Genomic DNA, 18697 nt, shown 5'->3' with positions numbered 1-18697 from the left:
GGGCTTTCTAGGCAGAAACTTCCTGCTGATTTATGCCTTCACAACATTTAGGAATAATTGGTAAGAGTTCTGTGGATTTTAGGTAATGGAAAGGCAGAGAATGACATGAATAGTCTACACAGGTTAATTGCAGAAGTTGACCTAACTCCACACACCTTAAACTGAAAGTTGCCAGTTATGTGCTGGCACAGTATTGGGATTGGGAGTGAGGAGTTGCTATGTTTGGCAGAAATAACTCATTGTCATAAAAATTTACTTGATGATAGAATCAGTTGTCATCTGCCTTTCCAGTTTTGCTTCAGAGAATAAAGATATTTCCCATTGTACTTTATCATACAAATATTTTCTCCCATTATTTTAAGAACAATTTCTGGCTACCATCAGCATAAAGCTTAATAAGCTTACTGTAAAGCACTTTTCCTGCTGATTTATTGCTTTTGCTAAAGAGTCCTCTCTCCTTCTCTGACTTGTATTTGGCTACTATTTAGTGCCTCTGCTGCAGGCAGCTTTTTATTCATTGTTAAAACAGTTCTTCACTATTTGATTTCACCAACAATGAGTTTTGGTGGAGAAAAACTAGAGTTTGTTAGTATTTATTTGATTTTATATTCATATAGTTTGTGGTATTATCAGTGATCTGGATGAAGGGATCGAGTACATTCTCGGGAATTTTGCAGACAGGATCAGGTTAGGTGGGAGGATTGATCTGTGTGAGCATAGAAAGCTATGCAAAGGGATCTGGACAAGCTCAATCAATGGGCCAAGGCCTATGGTGTGTCATTCTAAAAAGCCAAGTGCTAGGTACTGAACTTGGGTCATAACATCCCCATGCAACAATATAGGCTTGGGGAAGAGTGGCTGGAAAGTTTCCCAGCAGAAAAAGATGTGGAGCATTGGTCGCTTTGTGAGTGACAAGAAAGTCATGTAGCTTCCTGCACCAACTCCCACTATATCCAGCAGTGTTGCTATAAAGACATTGCTGTTGAATGAGGCTGCTATGGATGGCTTTTTTGAGAGGGCAGTAGTCATTTATTTATCTACGTCATGTTTGTGACCAACTTCTCTTGGAGCTCAAAAAAAGTGATAGAAAAAGAACCGTAGTTCCTTTACTTGCATAAAATTATGAGCAGAATATTTCAGGTTAACCAGTTCTTGATAATGTCAGTTGACATCTACATAAAAAGGGTCAGAACTTCTCTCTATCATAGTTATATCTTGGAGGTTTTTTGGGGGGGATAACAAACAAACAAACAAAAAACCCCAAACCCAAAAAAGCAGGTAACACAGAACATACTCCATTAAATGTGATAGTACAAGTATAATTCAAATGACTAAATCTATGCAATGGGAGCTTTGCAGAGAAGGACCAGGGTGTTCTGGTGGACAACAGGCTAACCACGAGCTAGCGGTGTGCCCTTGTGGCCAAGAAGGCCAGTGGCATTGTTGGCTGCATTAAAAAGAATGTGGCCAAGCAGGTTGAGGGAGGTGATCTGCTCCCTCTACTCTGCCCTGGTGAGTCCACATTTAGAATACGGTGTTCAGTTCTAGACTCCTCAGTTCAAAAAAGACAGATCTCTTAGAAGGAGTCCAGCAGAAGGCCACAAAGATGATAAAGGGCCTGGAGCATCTCCTGTGTGAGGAAGGGTTGGGTAACCGGGGTCTGTTCAGCCTGGGAAAATGTAGACTGAGGGGGGATCTGATAAATCTTTATAAATATCTAAAAGGAAGTGGGAAGCAAATGAATGAGGCCAGGCTCTTCTCGGTGATGTGTTCTGATAGGACAAGGAGCAGTGGCCAAAAACTTTGAACATTAGAAGTTCCATGCAGACATGTGGAAGAACGTCTTTATGGTAAGAGTGATGGAACACTGAAATCACTGAAACAGGCTGCCCAGAGAGGATGTGGAATCTCCTTCTATGGAGATATTCAAGACCCATCTGGACACCTACCCGTGTGACCTATTGTGGGGAGCCTGCTTTGTCAGGGAGGTTGGACTCCGTGACCTCTTGAGGTCCCTTCCAACTCCTGCAATTCTGTGATTCTGTGAGTTCCAGTGAAGGATAATCTGTGAATGCACTGCTAATCTCTTACAAATTTTCTACTGCATTGTTTACTGCTTTCATAACTCTGTTTTTTTTCTCATTTGTTTTTGTTCCACACCTGTTACTTTGGAAGTAGCTAGAATAATTCTTCAAAACAAAATTGCTCTGATTAAATTTCTTTTCAGATTATATGTCTTGCAAGTAATTTTTAGAGAAGAGTATATTTCTAGAAAATCCGTGTTGATACAATTAAATTGAAAGTTCAAGGTAAGGATCGTGTAATTGAAAAATATGAAAGGTGTCGGAAAGGGAGGATATGTTTATTCATGTCTCTACTAGGTTCCATGAGATACTTTTCTCATTATTATTCATGTTTTTTGAAGGATAAAAGCTTTTCTAATACAGTTGCTGTGCTAACTAGATTTCTAAAGAATAGTTTTTGTCGGCTTTTGTTAATAAGAACAGGGCTCATTAAATGATGTTAAAAGGAGGTAGCAGTGTGGTACTAGTGCATATTTTAAGAAGTGGTTTCTTGAAAAATGATACCAACATTTTCATAATTTCCTTATAGTGTTTTTTTCCTGTATGGTAGAGTTCGGCGTATTCTGTACAGCGTATTATGGATGCAATGAAAATTGACTATGATTGGAAATTTAGTTCTAACATTTCTGTTTAATTGCACTTTAAAGCAAAAAAAAAAAATTCATTGTACGGAATTCTTTATTCTTTAGAGACCTGTACAACTTTAAGAAACAGTTAAATGAAAGCAGTTCTTATTAGGAGGAATATTCAGTTTAACTTTCTACCCCCTAACTCCAGTTATAGTCCCAGAAGAAAAGACAAAATGTTAAAGCTATGAAATAACATTAAAATGCCATTTAATTTGTCAAGGGAAATGTTGGTTTTTTTCTTCAGATAAAAAGATGTGAATAAAAGCTTTTTCCTCTGTAGCGCTTGCAGATTTTCAAGTAGATGGAGAAGATGGTTGCTAGCAGCAGGTTACACCAGATGCACAGTTGCCTAGGGATGTATGCAATGTTTGCTGGACTTATTGTCTTGCCTTGAGGCATTAGGTTGAATCTGTTAGACCATGTTAGTAGTTTTTTTCCTGAGCTAGTGGAGTGTCACATTGTGGTATGTGACATTTTTAGGTAATGCATGCAGTAGATTTTTTTTTTTTTTAACTTGCAGAAGTAGAAGTAGGTGACCTCTATTGAAGTTTTCCAGAAACCTTAAATATTTACCACTGAAATAAAAAGACGGCTGTTTTTAGAGAGAAATTACTAGATTCCTTGCTAAAGAAACATGCTAAATTAGCATTTCATTGTAGTTTTCTTCCTTGATAAAATTTCTGTGGATACATTAAAGGATTTGCATTTATATTGAATATCATAGCATGCAAGTAGAGGATCAGTGAGGCTCTATATGATGAATATCTGAAGATTTCCTGAAGTTTCTTTTTAAAGAAAATGGATAATTTTATAGAAATGTTTATTGCATTTATATTAGGTGTAAGGTAATAGGTGTAATACATTTTCATGTTAATTCACACTTACGTCTTTATAGGATATTTAATTTGTTCCTTTCAAATACCTCATTTTTAGTGCAGCTGCTAACACAAGACATTTGCCAAGATAACCTATGATCTATATTATTACAGTTCCTGTATTCGGATGAGATTTTTTTTTCATCTGAGTTATAATTTGTAAATAAAATTTTCCATGCTATGATTACAAAGTGAAAATTGTGACTCAGTAGACTCAGTAGCATAACTATTTGTAGTACCAGTCTGGCTTTTAAGTTTTTCCTTTATTAAATTAGCATCTGCTGGAGATTTCCAGGTATTCAGCGTGGAATCTTTGTTGTTCTTTTTGAACATCACTTTCTCTGTTGCATTCAGCTTGGAGGCAGCTCAAAGAAGCCAAAGAGTATATAATCGTATAAGCAATTAAGTATTTTGGATAAGAGAATTTTTCTGAAAAATGTTCTGATATGACTTAGACTATTTTAACATAACAATAAACACTTAATTAGTTTATGTATTGCTGGAGAAGGCTGGATTCAAGAGATTCCACTTAGGCAGAAGTCTGGTAGGAAGTTGTGGTATTACACAGAATCATAAAATCCAGTCCAACCGTCCACCTGTCACCAACAGTTCTCACTAAATCATGTCCCTCAGCACAATGTCTAAACGTTCCTTGAGCACCTCCAGGGTCGGTGACTCCACTGCGTCCCTGGGCAGCCCATTCCAGCGCCTGACTGCTCTTTCGGAGAAGTAGCTATTGTGAATGGCAGTTCTTAGAGCAACTGACATGTCAGACCTAGCAAATCTGCTAAAATTATTCAGTTCTTCTTCACTGTTTTGCACATTATTATAAAATCACAGAATGGTTTGAATTGCAGGGGACCTTAAAGATTATCTTGCTCCAACCCAACCTGCCTCCCTAGGCAGAGACACCTCCCACCAGAGCGGGTTGCCCAAAGCCCCGTCTAGCCTGGCCTCTAATATCCCCAGGGCTGAAGCATCCACAGCATCTCTGGGCACCTGTTCCAGTTCCTTACCACCCTCTGAGTAAAGATTTTCTTTCTAATAGCTAATCTAGATCTACCTTCTTTCAGTTTAATACTATTACCCCTCGTCCTGTCACTACACTCCCTGATAAAGAGTCCCATTGCTATTTTTCAACAACAGCTTCAAGCAGTCAGTCCTTCCTATTACATAGAGATCAAATTTACCACCTCTCCCTGCTTGTGTCTCCCTTCTGAACAGTTTATGGCTATCCACTGCAGCACTCCAATTGTTATAAATGATCTCACTATGTTTCTGTGAGAGCAATTATATTGGTAGTTTTTCAGCTGCATGATGACTTCCAACTCCTCCAGTTTGTTGCCCATGCTGTGTGCATAGGTAGAGAAGTCCTTCTCTCTGGCTGCTGGTCCTGCCACCTTTTGAGAGGAGGAAGCCTTAATTCCCATGTGATATTTCTGAAGTGTTTCCTTGATTTCTAATGCATCAACAATGCATGGGTCTTTGCTGCTGCTCGGATCTCCTCTGCCCCCACTGAACCTAGTTTAATGCTCCCCCTGTAATTCTGGCCAGCTTGTTGGCAAAGATGCAGTAATTGTAAATGGATTGATGTTAGTAAATGGTCTTCAAAGTTTAACAAACATAAGAAAGTTTTGCGTCACACTGTTTTGTTTCATTTTTAAGATTCAGTGATAGCTTAATACTTACTGTTGAATTTAAAGTAAGACAAAGTATTACCAAAGAAATGGACGGTGTTATTTAATCTTAGTGTTTTAGTTTTCCACTTAGTGCTAAGATAGTGCCAAAGCTTATGAATTATGTAGTTAGTATTGACACAAACGTTTATCTGCCAAATACAAGCAGTTAAAGCTTGAAAATGCTTAATGTGTTTTTTTTTCTTTTTAAATACAGATTTAGAAGACTAATGCAGTTGGTCATTTCTGACTGATACTAAATAGATGCTTATGTTCTGAACTAGTGGGTCCTATTTGCATAGAATATCCCTTGTATTCTGTGTAACTTCTCTTGTGTCACACTCGACATCTCTATCCCGTCTTTCTTGATAAGATTCTTTGCTGTCATTGTGGCAAATATAAAGTACGTCTGATTAGGGCTTTTGAAATGGTACTGCCATCCAGGGTGTACAGTGGTAATGCTCTCTGTAGATACTCCACAAACTGACCACGTGTGGTATCATAAACTGTGGCGTAGAGTTCTTTTGTTGTATTGGTTTGTTTTGTTTTGGAGGTTCAAACACAAACAAATTGCTTCTGATTTGAGAATGTTTTCATTGTGGTTGCTTTCTTGTTGCAAGCAGAATATGTCTGTTATGAAATTGAAAATTATCAACTTTCAAAACATTAACACGAAGCCTGTCTTTTTTCTTTAGGAAAGCCCAAGAGGCGAACAAGAAAGTGGTTCTAGCAGGCTGTGTTCCACAAGCCCAACCTCGTCAGGACTACCTCAAAGGCTTGAGTATTATAGGGGTATGTATCTTTATCAATTAGCAACCAAAGACTTTTATAAATGTTTTCATAGGCCAACGTCATGATTATAAATTTAGTTGACCACTTGACTTTCTCCTCAAAAAAGCAGTAGAGAAACTTAGTACCTCTGGTTGTCTGCTTTCATTATAAAGTATTTAAGCCTTTTTATATCCACAGTAATTTGCTCTGGTTGTGGGATGAGAGGTTAGAGGAAGTGGATGCTCTTGACAGAAATGAGTTTCAGTGCCATTTGTAGCTGTAAGGGAGGTGAAAACAGCCATTGCCACATTGTTTAAAATATCACAGTTTATTGGTATTAAGATTTAAAAAAAAAAATACACCCTTTAGTAAAATCAGTGAAAGAATGGTAAAGGACTTGAGCAGATGTTACACAGGCACAGCTGAGGGTTTGATGTTTTTGTGTTTTTTCTTTTGTTTGTTTTTACCTCATTCTTTTAAGCAGAACGACAAAAGGCAACGATCCTTTTGCTTAAATTTGAGGCAATCTGAAGAGAAATCCACCAGTGATTGAGTTGTTAGACAGTAACCAAGTTTTGCCTTGAGAAAATAACCTGAGATCTTTTGATGTAATTCAGCTAGTGCTTTCAGTATCCTTTGAAATGAAGTAATGCCATCTATTTGAATCACCTCTGTGGAATCTTCCTGAAAATCAGGGAGACAAAGCACAAGCTTGAAAAGATTCTTCATTGCTTAAGACTTTAGATCAAAGCTAGATGAATTTGTAAAAGGCATGTTTGAGTTGAAACACTGTCATTGGATTTAATGTGTGAATTATAGAATGAGGTTGTCCTGTATTATGTTAAATTAGAGTAGATGATTGTACATCATCTTTCATATGCTAAAAACATGGAAAGGTCAATGTGTTTCCACTTCAGTGTGATGAAATAAGGTTGGAACTAAGATTTTAAAGGAACAACAACAAAACATTCCAAAGCATTCATTTTCATAACTACTGTCACTCAAAATGTTTAATCTCTTTTTTCTTTCTAGCTGCATTTTTAGATACATTATTGTCTATAAATTAACTCACTGCCCATAAATGATACTCAAGGTGTTTAAAATGCTACATTGATGTATAGATGACAATGTATTGATAGTTACAGTTCAGAGGAAGAAGCAATATCTCCATGGCACTATGTGTAAGTGTGATGCTTTCTCATCTCTAAGACACCAACTTACTCTGTGCAGCAGGATAGGAAATGAAAGTAAAAAGGTGAATGGTTTTTATGTTTTTTTGTGACCTGTGATTGTTCATTACAATCAATATGAAGATAACTACATGTATGAAGACAGAGATAAAAAGTATCTTACCTGATTATGAAATGAATGTGTCATGATCCTTTGGCCTAGACTGTAATTAAGTATATCAGATGAGGAATAAATGTTGTTTTACTGCAGGCAATTATGATGCTTATGTTTGGTCTCAGGGTGTTCACAAGCAGTTGAGTCCAGGTAGTGGTTGCATCTGCAGCAGCCTCTCACTGTGCAAGCAAGGTACTGCCCCTTCCCATGGCCTGTTCTCAGCTTCATCCATTAATTAGCTTTTTTGTTGTTGTTGTTTTGCAGAGCTGTTTTCTGTTGTTGCTGTTGTTTTGTTTATTTTATTTTGTGTGGGGTTATTTGTCTGTTTTCAGGAAATACTGAAGACTGAGAATTTCTCTGTGGCTCACTGCTATTTACTACCAACTCTACCAGGGGAATCTCAGTCTCCCTGGCAGAAACAACAGACTTCAGCTAGGTGACTGGATCCCTTGTAGCCATTTTCAAGAAATAGCATATCAGTTGCAGTAAATATTCTCTGATCTTATGATTTGGAGTCAACAAAGTGTAATGAGTGTAATGTGTTCTGTGCTCACGCATGTTCGTGTATCACTTCACTCAGAATCAAGATATAATTTGAAGGAAACTGTTGATTTGAATGTCAAGATACTTTCCAAGACTAATTTTTTTTTAATCACCTGATAGGTGCTCTCTTTTGAGGTAGAAAAAGTTGAAGTCTAATATTAAGAGGTATTTTCTGAAGGAACTGAAATGCTCTTTGGAGGATTTAATCCTCTTAAAATGGGACCAGAAGAGTTGTCATGTAAAAGGCAGTGACGTAACTCCCAAAAGCATCAGCACTGTAACAACTGGCAAGGGGCAACATGCTTTTGGTGTACATATGTGTCCTACAGCTGACTCCTAAAATAAATTTTGGATTATATTAAAGGTGAGAAGATGAATACTCTTTTGTTTATCATGAAGATTGCTGGGAAGCCTTAAGCATTCCCACCTCTTTTGCAATATATAGTTGGGCCAGATCATTCTGGGGCTTCTTTCGTGGTGCAGCGTGGACCAAACAGTATTTCTGTGGTGCCTTAGATGCCCGTTATCACAGACTCCATTAAAAGGCAGTGTGTGTCTCTCAGAAAGTTTTGAATATTCATGAATTGCTTTTTCTAATAACCACTCTCTACTTTTTAATAGCTGCAGCCTCTGAGAGAGTGCAATGAGGCATTCAGGAAAGACCCTTGTAGGGGACATCTGAAGATCATCTCTCCTGGTCCTACAACTTCAGAAGGAGATTGATTCAAATCTTTTGACCCACAAAATGCTTCTGTCCTTAATTCAGTGGGTGTATTAAACTGAGAAAAAGTCTTTATTGCGCTAAGTCTTGGACAAGGTCCTGCTATTTTGTCTTCCCACATGACAGTGCAGTGTCTTCGCACGCTCTTGGTACTTTCTTGAAGATACTGTTGGGAAGAGTTTCTGTAATCTGCTTCTTAGGTTCCTGGTGGCACTTCTCTAGATAGTGTTGTTCTGAAGTTCACTGAGTTCTGTCTAGTACAAAATCACTGGTAAATATGCAGCCTTTTGCTTAACTACCCGTTAAGTGTGTTCAGAGGTTATTGGATCTTTTTTTCCAGTTTGTCTTGCAAAACGGTTTCAGGATATTAATACTGCTTCTGAGAGAACTCAAATCATGCTTGAGCACTTGGAAGAATTTGCGTGACCATCCTCAAACACACGTCTGCCTGTACTCACAAATCACCTAATGCGAGATTGCAGACACAGCACATTACAAGCATGTCTTTGAGCTGTTTACATCTAGCAGTCATCTGTTGAATGTGATCATGACAGTACAAAGGGAACTGGGGGACTTTCTCTGATGACAGACAGACAGTGTGTAGGTTTGTGTAGTCTCCTAGCTAATTGCTGGGGCTCAGTCAGAGAGCTTGGGGCTTGTTTCCCAGGAGTGCCGGGATATATTGAGACGTGAGAGGTTTGGAATGGGACTGGCTTGTGTTTGAGTGTTCAGCACTGGTCTGTAGCTTCAGCCCCAGCATGGATCACCTCATGTTTTCCTTGTGTCCCTAATAGTTGGATAAATATAATTTCTGAGGTGTACTAATGCCTAACGTTGTTCGCATGAGAAAGACATTAAGATTTTTCCTGATTTTGATTTCAGCTCAGGCATCATGCTTCGATATAACATTCTTCTTTGCTTTTTCTCCAGCTGGTTTCCTGCTTTGGCTACCTTTTCATCCCTTGGGCCCTACCCCTGCCTCTGCTCTATATCCAGCTCAGCCCAGATTTCTGCATCTGTCTTTTTTCCCCCTGGATTCCTGCTCAGCTGTCTGCTCCAGTCTGTCCTTAGCTTTTGTTCTACTCAAATTCTGATGGAGAATCATCTATAATGGACTAAAAGTCCTCTGTGTGGATGCTTATACTAGAAAAAAATTGTGCAATTTGCAGAGATAAATGTAGTGCTATATCCAGCAGTACACTATATTGTACGCTATATCTATCAGTAAGGTACCTTTTTGTCAGTACTGATGGTTCAGATTGTTTGGACTCTCTGCAAAGAAATGTTGAGGAGTGTTGTCTATGCCCTTCATGGATCAAGAACTTTGTCTCCATGCTTTGGCTTCTTAATGCTTGTTGGAGATATGACTGAGTCTGCTCAGGATCGATTCTTTTGGTACCACTCACTTCTGAAGAGAGTACTCTATAAGGTCAGTGAGATGTGATGATGTGGTGAAAGGAAACCTACAGCTCTCTGCATAGCCAAATAAATTCTCTACCACTATTTTGTGGTATTTCCTTTTTCTTAATTTTCCTTTTTTTTTTTTTTTTTTTTTTCTCTGGCAATCATTTGGTTGTCCCAGTACAATCGAAAGAAAATAATTTTACCAACAGAACATCCTTTGCTCTGGTTTTCTTCTAAAGGATTACTTACATTCTTTCCATTATTTTTTAGTTTTTTTTTTTTTTTTTTTTTTTTTCAAATAGGGATGCCCAAAACACTTTCCTTCTCTCACTCCAGTTTTACTGAGATATTTTATATGAAGTTTGGAAGCATTCATTATTTTCGTTTTCAGCACTTGAGCACTTTGGCCAAACAATTTTCAATAATTTCAAATGAAAAATGCTTAATGTCAGAAATAACATACAAGGCAGAATAAGCATCCGTTCCTGGTTGCAGTTGTATTATCTCCAAGATGAATAATTTTAATTACTTACATGAACTGTCTTCCTGACAGGCATATTGAGAATAATTTAATTTATCCAATAAAATGAAAATACAACACACTGTTTTTATTTTACAGGGGGTTCAGGGCTATGCAAAAATTTCCCAGATGTGTAATACAGAAAGTAATTATAGAGGCGGTTCAGGTTTTGAACTGTTGAGATTTCTTTTGTTTTACAGTGATTATGAACTTAAACAGTGTAGGATCGAGATGTGGCAATAATATTTTAGGCAGTGTATTTGGCAGAGACTGTGTTACATGCCTGTACTTATAATTGTAAATGTGTACACTTCTGCTTTTAAGGTGTTTTTAAAAAAATTAAGCAGAAAAATCCATGCGTAAGTATCTTAGGTCATAGTTTTTTTAAAAAGCTTGCATCTGTATATATAAAAAGGTTGCTCCAAAGGTAATGCCTCCTGTTTATTTCTGTGGAAACTACAACAGATACTAAGAGCACAATAACACTGTTTATAGAGCAGATTCTCAGCTACAAAACACTGTTTTTCAACATAGTCACCACTATTAGCTATGCATTTTTGCCTATAATGAATGAGAGCCTGCATGCCATGCTTATGTAAGTCTGCACCAGGGGAGGTGACCCACTGTTGCTGCTGCCACTGCTGAAATGCACCATCTTACTGCCATACCACTGACACTCACCTCAGATACTGTGGGCCAGCATAATAAAATAGAAGCTATTACTTTTGGAGCATCCTTCGTATATACAAGTATGTAAATATGTACATGTTCCACATAAATGCTTGTATATGCTTTATTTATGAAAACATTTCTATAAATGTAAGCATATGTCCATAATATGAATGCTTGCAATTCAGAAAAGGATGTAAATATACATAGTATGTAAGAACATTAAAGTACCAATATCAGTGATATTTTTAATGACTGAATTTCTAGAATTCATAATCAGTATACTGTATTTAGAAATCTGAAGTGGCAGAAATTTGTGTTCTGTATTTCAAAAGAAAAAAAAAAGATTTAGCATGGACTTGATCTAACACCCAGACAAGAAAAGGAACATATGTGGAACTCTAGATCGAACAGCAACTACAGATGATCATTTTTTAAGCTGTTGTTAGACTGATTGGAAAATGGATGTGAAATTGACGATTGTGCAGCCATTTGTTTACAGAAAATGACAAACACAGTGCTTTAAGGCCACAGAGACTCAGTAGCTTTGATGCGAGTTACCCAAGTTTCAAGAAACTTTGTTGAAGACAAGGCTTTGCTCTTGAAGCCTATGCAAATTGTACTTTTGTGCTTGTTTTTCGAACAAATCAAATAAAAACCTCCAAGGAAATGAGTGCAAAAGTCATACTAAATCTAATTTCATTATTATACAGCTGAGAAAAATAGTATTTTAAAGTCAATATTGTGGAAAGGATTCTGAACTAATTTAAATATATGAAGTAGGGGTTTCTGCATGTTGTTTTCCTGTATTATATATAAACTTAAATACATATATCTAGTAGATATAGCATAAAATATGTACGCTATATAGAATATGTAGAATACTTTGTGGAAAGTTGTAGGAAAAATCTCAACTTTTAGGATTTGAGTGTTTAATCTTGAAATGTTAATGCTGTTTCTACTTCATACCAGTATAGCGTATAGATCATTAACTTTATGTAGAGAATATCTAGTAGGAAATAATTGAACTAGTATGGGTGAATTTAGGCAAGTATAACACCAAAACATACATCTGTTGTCTTTGTTAGAGATGTTATGTCATGTTTGTGAAATATTACTCTGTCTTGTGAAGAACATCAAGGCTTTTCTTTCCATTTCCAAACGCTGACTGCTGTAAGTCAAGGACAGCATCTTGTTCTCTTAACCATGAGAACAATATTTTTAGTTTCTTCTTGTGTTCCCCTGTCTTTCCTCTGCAATACTTCCTCGTTATTTTTCTCTCCTGCCTCACAATATCCTCAGCTTCTTTCAGTGTTCAATCTCTTGTGCTGTTTTGGTCTTGAGGCTGGTGGAGCTACCTGGGTGCTGGCTGCCCAAGTGACTGCGGCCTTGCAGTGGCCAGTTGGGTCCCGAGCAGTAAGGTTGAAGGTCTTGAAGAGCTTGAAGGTCTCTCTCACCAGGAGCCCACAGGGTACCTCTCTTCTGTCGTTTTGGTGACTTTGGCCAAACTCATGGGTTGCTATTTTTGAGAACAGAAACTGGTTTAAGTCAGACGGTGAGTTTTAAGGTTTCTTTTGGGACTCTGACAGAACAACCAAGATACACAGAAAAGAAATGGCTAAAAATATAGCCCCAAAGCTTGCTTCCACTTAATCCAGATGATCACATTTTTGAAGGAAGAGCTATATAAAGTAAGTTCAATTGCTCACTACTTAGATGTTGACCTTTTGGCTTTTTTTAGGTTCAGCAGATAGATCGTGTAGTAGAAGTTGTGGAGGAAACTATTAAAGGTAAGCACTACACTTGAAATATTTGTGGCTGGTCTATAAGATGTAAGCATTATCTAGCAGAAATGGTGTTATGTTCTCTACCAACCTAATCCTTGCTTTCTCTTCTAGCTTAATGTTTGAACAGTGCTGTACTTTGCCATGTGTGCTTAGTAGTAAATTCAGAGATTTTCTGGTAGGAGCTCAATGGCCTGTTGAATTCAAAAGTAAATGATCCTTAGGAGACTTCAGGAACCCATTGAAGTTTCATCAGTGTGGGTGGATGTAGAGTATTGCTTGAAGTTTCTGTTCCATCTTAATTCAGTGTTCTATCTCCACTTTCTTATGTTTGGTTCTCTCCTGTTCTCTTTTTTTTTGAGGTATTTTGGCTCACTTCCCTGAGCTTTCCTCAGCAGGACAGATAAATTATCCACTGGTTTAATGTTCTTTTGTAACTGTGTTCCTTGTACTCTGGCTGCATTAATGTGTGTGTACATACAGTGCTTTGCAGTGAAGGGTGGTAAAGACAGTATTGTTTCTGCAGTCTGACTAGTAAACATTTGCAATTAAATAAATACATTTGTCTGGATCTTTCTGGGTTACCTAAGTTTGTCTCCATTACTTATCAGGCCATAAAAATTACTGTTCCTTGAAGCTTTAAATTACAGGCTTTAGTTTAATTAGCTGTACTTTGAATATAAACAAGTGTCTGGTCTACAAAATGTTGCCTTGTAACTTTAATAGTGGAGTATGTTGTTTTGAAGTACAACATGAAAATGTAAAAAACAGTGTTAAAAAAAAAATCTTAAAAATAGAGAAAGTTTCTATTAAGAAATTATACAGTGTTGTAAGGCTTATAGTAAGATTTTTCAGTACTTTGAATGCTTTCAGAAGTGAAAGGTGGACTCTACGTGAGCCAAACCAAAATTTTCACAGCTCTTCCTTCCCTTCTGGCATTTATTTTCTTTTTGTACAGCATATTGTAGAAGAAACATATTCAGTGTATTCATACTGAATGTGCACAACCATTTTCCCAGAAGCATCATGGTGTTCTTTACAATGTGTTGAAGATGGGAATAATTTGTGATTTTTACAACAGTGCAACATTCCAGATCCCTGTCTAACTTTCCTGAATTGTATTTATTCTTAAGGGATTAAGAAGATAACCTGGGTCAGTATGCCCTCCCTTTACAAAAATGTGCTTTGTAATATTTATACAGATTCAGAATGTTACTGCTTTTTTGATACCATAGCTGCTCAGGGTATTGTGGTTGAATATTTTGTGGCTGGAAAGAAGACAAACTATCTGGAAACGATTGTAAAAATTGTGTTTCGTTGAATTGATTTTAAGGTTGCATTTTAGATGCTGATGAAGTTCTGGAAGATAATGTAGCATAAAAATTTAACTGACACATAAGTTTTAAAAAGTGTGGTTTTTGCGTAAGAGTTATGTTCCTTTCTAGCTTAGCGTAAGTGATCTGAATAAAAAGGAATAAGTGGGCTGCTGAATTCCATGCATGGTGCCAGTTCCTTCAGGGATCTCTCAGAAGACAATGGAACACAGGATTTCTGAAAAAATGAACAAAACCAAAATTTCTATTTGAAAGAGAGATGACAAATTGACAGTAGTCATAAGGTATGATAAAGCTTTGCTTTTTCAAAGGCCACCTATTGAAACTAGAAGCTTTTACTTCTTTTTTTGTTGTTCATTTCAATTTGTTTAAAGATAATGCATAAATTTGTGGAATTGGAAAACACCTTCCACGAATAAAGAAGAATTTGAACCTGTTAGTTCCCAGGTATTATAAATGATTCTAACTGGGAACGTTCATTATCTACGTAAAGTAAAATACAGCATTTAACAAGACTGTTAAGAATGCTTTATACTGTAAAACAGATCCATGGTAGGAGTTCACATATGTGTATGTCAAACCAAATGAAATGTAGCCCTCTGTCTTCTTAAGTCTGTGACATTAGTAACAACTTCTGAAGCCCAGGATGTCTTGAAGAGGCAGAGGGGGATGTGGTGTGACATAGTAGATTAAATATAAATTTTGACTTGAGAGCCAGCATACATTAGTAAGTTTTTAGTTGGACTTTTGTCACAGTTATATGATACAATTTCCTTCGCCTATCATTTTGTAAGAAAATCAATAGGTTATATGGGTGGTTTACTCTTGTAGTGTGGCTTTGAAATATTTTAAGTATTTAAACTGAATAAATCTAAACAGCAAAGCATCTGCTGCCTGCAGGGCAGCTGTCCCTCTACATCAGTCTACCTACACTAGTTGTCTGGATATTCTGTCTAGATTCCTTGGTGATCATCAGAGTTGCCATTTTTAAGGTTTGATTTTCCTTAGGTTCCCATTTTTTAAGGGCTACTGTAGGTTTTTTTGTGGACACTTGAATTTTGTAGTGCACAATTTACAAAAAGGGAAACTTAAAAAAAAAAAACAAACAATATAAAACCAGGACCAAACCTACTTCCCCTCAACTCTGTTGTGTTTCTTTTTTTCTTTCATGATTAGAATTTTTTTTCTCATTTCCAAAGAAAATGTCTACCCTGTTGGATTTAGTTGAAAGATTACTGTATTGCTTCCCCAGAATTACTTTTTCAAAATTATTCAAGCACTTTCTATGAAATATGACGGTGTTTCTTCTAGCTTTATTTCTCTGTCTTAAATTCATATTCAGAAAACCCTCTTCAGAATAGTGTCATTGTGCTGATTCAAGAGATGGATTCAAGAAGTAGATCTTCATGGTAGTATTAAACTTATCTGTCTGAAAATAGCATAATTACCAGTTCCCAGCTCTCCTGTTATTCATAAGCACTTTTATGTGACTTTACCTTTTTGTCTTTCTTCATCAGAAAATGGAAAAGAGGGATGCTCATGTTCCTTTTGGTTGCTAGTGTTATAAGGGACAGAATTCTTAAGAAATGCTGTGATGCTTCATATTTGTATCATCATGAATTTTATAATGAGTTCTGTGAAACTTTTAAATTCTCTGATTAGCAGGTAAATTTTGATACTGTAATTTCCAACTGTGATCTTCTGAAAGAAGTTAGCAGTATTTACATGCAGGTCATGCCTGGTTTATACTGTGTCCTAAGATATATTTTAGCTAAAGGCACCTTCAGGTACTTTTTTATAGCTTATATTGCCAAAATCTGAAACCTCTTTACTTCCTCCTAAGGAAAATCCTAGATTTCAAGGAACTAGATGAATGAATTTGATCTCAGCCTTAGAATTAAGTTTCTCAAAGTGCTGTCTACAAAAATATAGCTGGAGCCTATAGCTGTTGGTCCTCCAGTTTTGTCATGGAAGGCTCTAATTTAGCAGTTTAGCGAAACTTGCTTCATCTGCGTGTTACCCAAATCTTAAGCCTGAATTGCAGCTATTTTACATCATTGAGGCATCCTATTTCCACTCACATGCTTAGTTTCCTGGTAACATGTTATGATGGCACAGTATGTTAGGAAAGTGCTTCTAAGCAGTTGCGGTGTCTGAGACAGGAGAAAACTTGATTGCATTTGATGTATGCTCCATTATTAAGTAAGACTTCTGCACAGAATTTCAAAGCTGTTCAAGATATTTGGGAGAAACTTTAAAGTCTTAATGTAGAATTGTTTTTCTTGGTTTTAAATGTAGGCCCTTATGGATTTGAAGCTTTTTCCACCTTCCATTCTAGACACACTAGCTGTTAAAGCTCATGTTGAAGCTGTCTGGGGGTGGGGAACATGGAGCTGTGGCATTTTTATACAGTCTGCTTAGGCCTTAGGGAGACGAGGGGCACAGGTTGAATTGAGTTTAGTCTGTATTGTGTCTGTCTAACGTTTTCACACAACAGAGTTTTACAATGGGTCATTAGATTTGATTGTTAAAAACAGCCAAAGGAAATTACTTCACGGTTGAACCTTTTATGCTTCATATAACCTTTCTTGATTTCAGTCACATTGACCTGTCTGGTGAAGCTGCCCATCCATTCCCAGTTTAAACATTAATCAGTATTTACTGTCTATTAAATTGCCCTAATATACTTAGTAATTATGTTAGTTGTGTCAGTCTACAAAAATGAGGTGAATGGTGCCTGTCTTATATATAGACTATGTTGCGTACCTTGTGAGTGTGTATGTAAGGTATCTGTATGAATGCCAGCATATTAAATAGTATTTTTATGTGCTGCTTGTTTTCATTATAATCCACTGATAATAGTAGATAAAATACTGTCTCCTCAATTTCTGTGATTGTGGGAAGAGTTGGCTTTACTTAAGAAGTTGATGATGAGCCAAATGAGGAATAAAAACTGTAGGCATCAGGAGTTCTTTTCTGAGGAAAAATATTATTTGGCTCCCAGTCAGGAAACTGACTTGTTTGTGCCTAATTGCTGTTAGAGGAGGGTCAGAGGGAGGGTAATGGCCTCATTGAGTCTGTGTTTCTGTTATCCTTTGAAAGCACATAGAAAAGGGGGATTTTTTTGGATGGGTCGTTTTATTTATTTCACCGTGTTGTGGGTTGACCTTTGCTGGCTGCCATACCCCCACCTAGTCTCCCTCTTGCTTCCCCTCCTCAGCAAACCAAGGTAGAAAGTAAGATGGAAAAACTCATGAGTCATGGTAAGGGCAAGGAGATCACATACCAATTGCCATCGAGGGCCAACTAGACTTGGGGAAAATTAATTTACTGCCAAATAAAAGTAGCGTACGATAGTGAGAATTATGGACAAAACTAAAAATAGCTTTCCCTCTGCCCCTGCTTCTTCCAGGAATCAACTTCTCCTCTTTGTTCGCAGCTCCTCTCCTGTCTCCTTCACAGTGGGATGGGGGAAGGGGAATAGGGGCTACAGTCAGTCCTTAACAGCTCTTCTCTGCCATTTGCTCCTCCTCACATTCACCCCCTGCTCCACTCTGGTTTCCCTCCCACAGGCGCCATTGTTTCAAGAACTGCTCCAGTGTGGATCTTCTCCAGAGGGTACTGTCCTTCAGGAGCAGAGTGCTCTAGCATGAGTCTTTGTGGGCCAGCAGTTCCTGCCAGAAAACCTGCTCTTGCATGGGCTCCTCTCCACAGGCTGCAGTTTTCTTCAGGGTATATCTGCCTGCTCTGATGTCCTCCACAGGCTGCTGGGGGACAGGCTGCTCGGGGACGGCCTGCTCCACCATGGGCCTCTCCTGTGCTGCAGGGAACTTCTGCTCTGTGCCTGGAGCACCACCTGCCCTTCTTCTGCCCTGACCTTGGTGGCTGCAGGACTGTTTCTCTCACTTCTTCCCTCACTCCTTTCAGTGCAATTGTTTTTACCCATTCTAAATTGTGCTTTTCCAGAGGGGCCACTGGTTTGGCTGGCAGGCACAGCTGTGTCCTGAGGTGGGCCTGTTGGAGCTGACTGCAACTATCTGTGAATGGCATTGAACAGCCCCTGCTCTCTTCTCACAGAGGCTGCCCTGTAGCTCACTTCGCTGATGCCTGGGTATCTGCACCCAGTACATACTGTTACATTTTGAACACTATCTCTAGATAGTAGAGCTGCTTTTTAAACTGAGATTATTGAAAAATAATGGTACAAGCTGCAAAAATTTTGCAAGAGATGTAAGGCACATTTAAACATGGTTTTCTGCAGGTAATACATAGAATCATAGCTTGAAGATATAGTGTTGGAATGACAGTGGTTTAAACGATTCAGAATTCCCAATTTGTGTATA

General features: G+C 37.7%; 1 protein-coding gene across 4 annotated transcripts in view; it reads left to right on the top strand.

The window, feature by feature from the left end:
* CDKAL1 (CDK5 regulatory subunit associated protein 1 like 1) overlaps positions 1-18697 on the top strand; it is a 390780-nt gene that overhangs the window by 126407 nt on the left and 245676 nt on the right. For all 4 annotated transcript variants that reach the window (XM_021389320.1, XM_021389318.1, XM_021389319.1 and 1 more), the window contains 2 exons: positions 5960-6056; positions 12978-13026. In XM_021389320.1, the coding sequence (XP_021244995.1) occupies positions 5960-6056; positions 12978-13026 (146 nt within the window). The remainder of the gene's footprint in view (positions 1-5959; positions 6057-12977; positions 13027-18697) is intronic.

The sequence above is a fragment of the Numida meleagris genome, chromosome 2 (genome assembly GCF_002078875.1).
Source record: "Numida meleagris isolate 19003 breed g44 Domestic line chromosome 2, NumMel1.0, whole genome shotgun sequence".
In the NCBI taxonomy this organism is placed as follows: domain Eukaryota; kingdom Metazoa; phylum Chordata; class Aves; order Galliformes; family Numididae; genus Numida; species Numida meleagris.
Note: the sequence above shows the minus strand (reverse complement) of the source record. Positions and strands in the feature narration are given on the sequence as shown.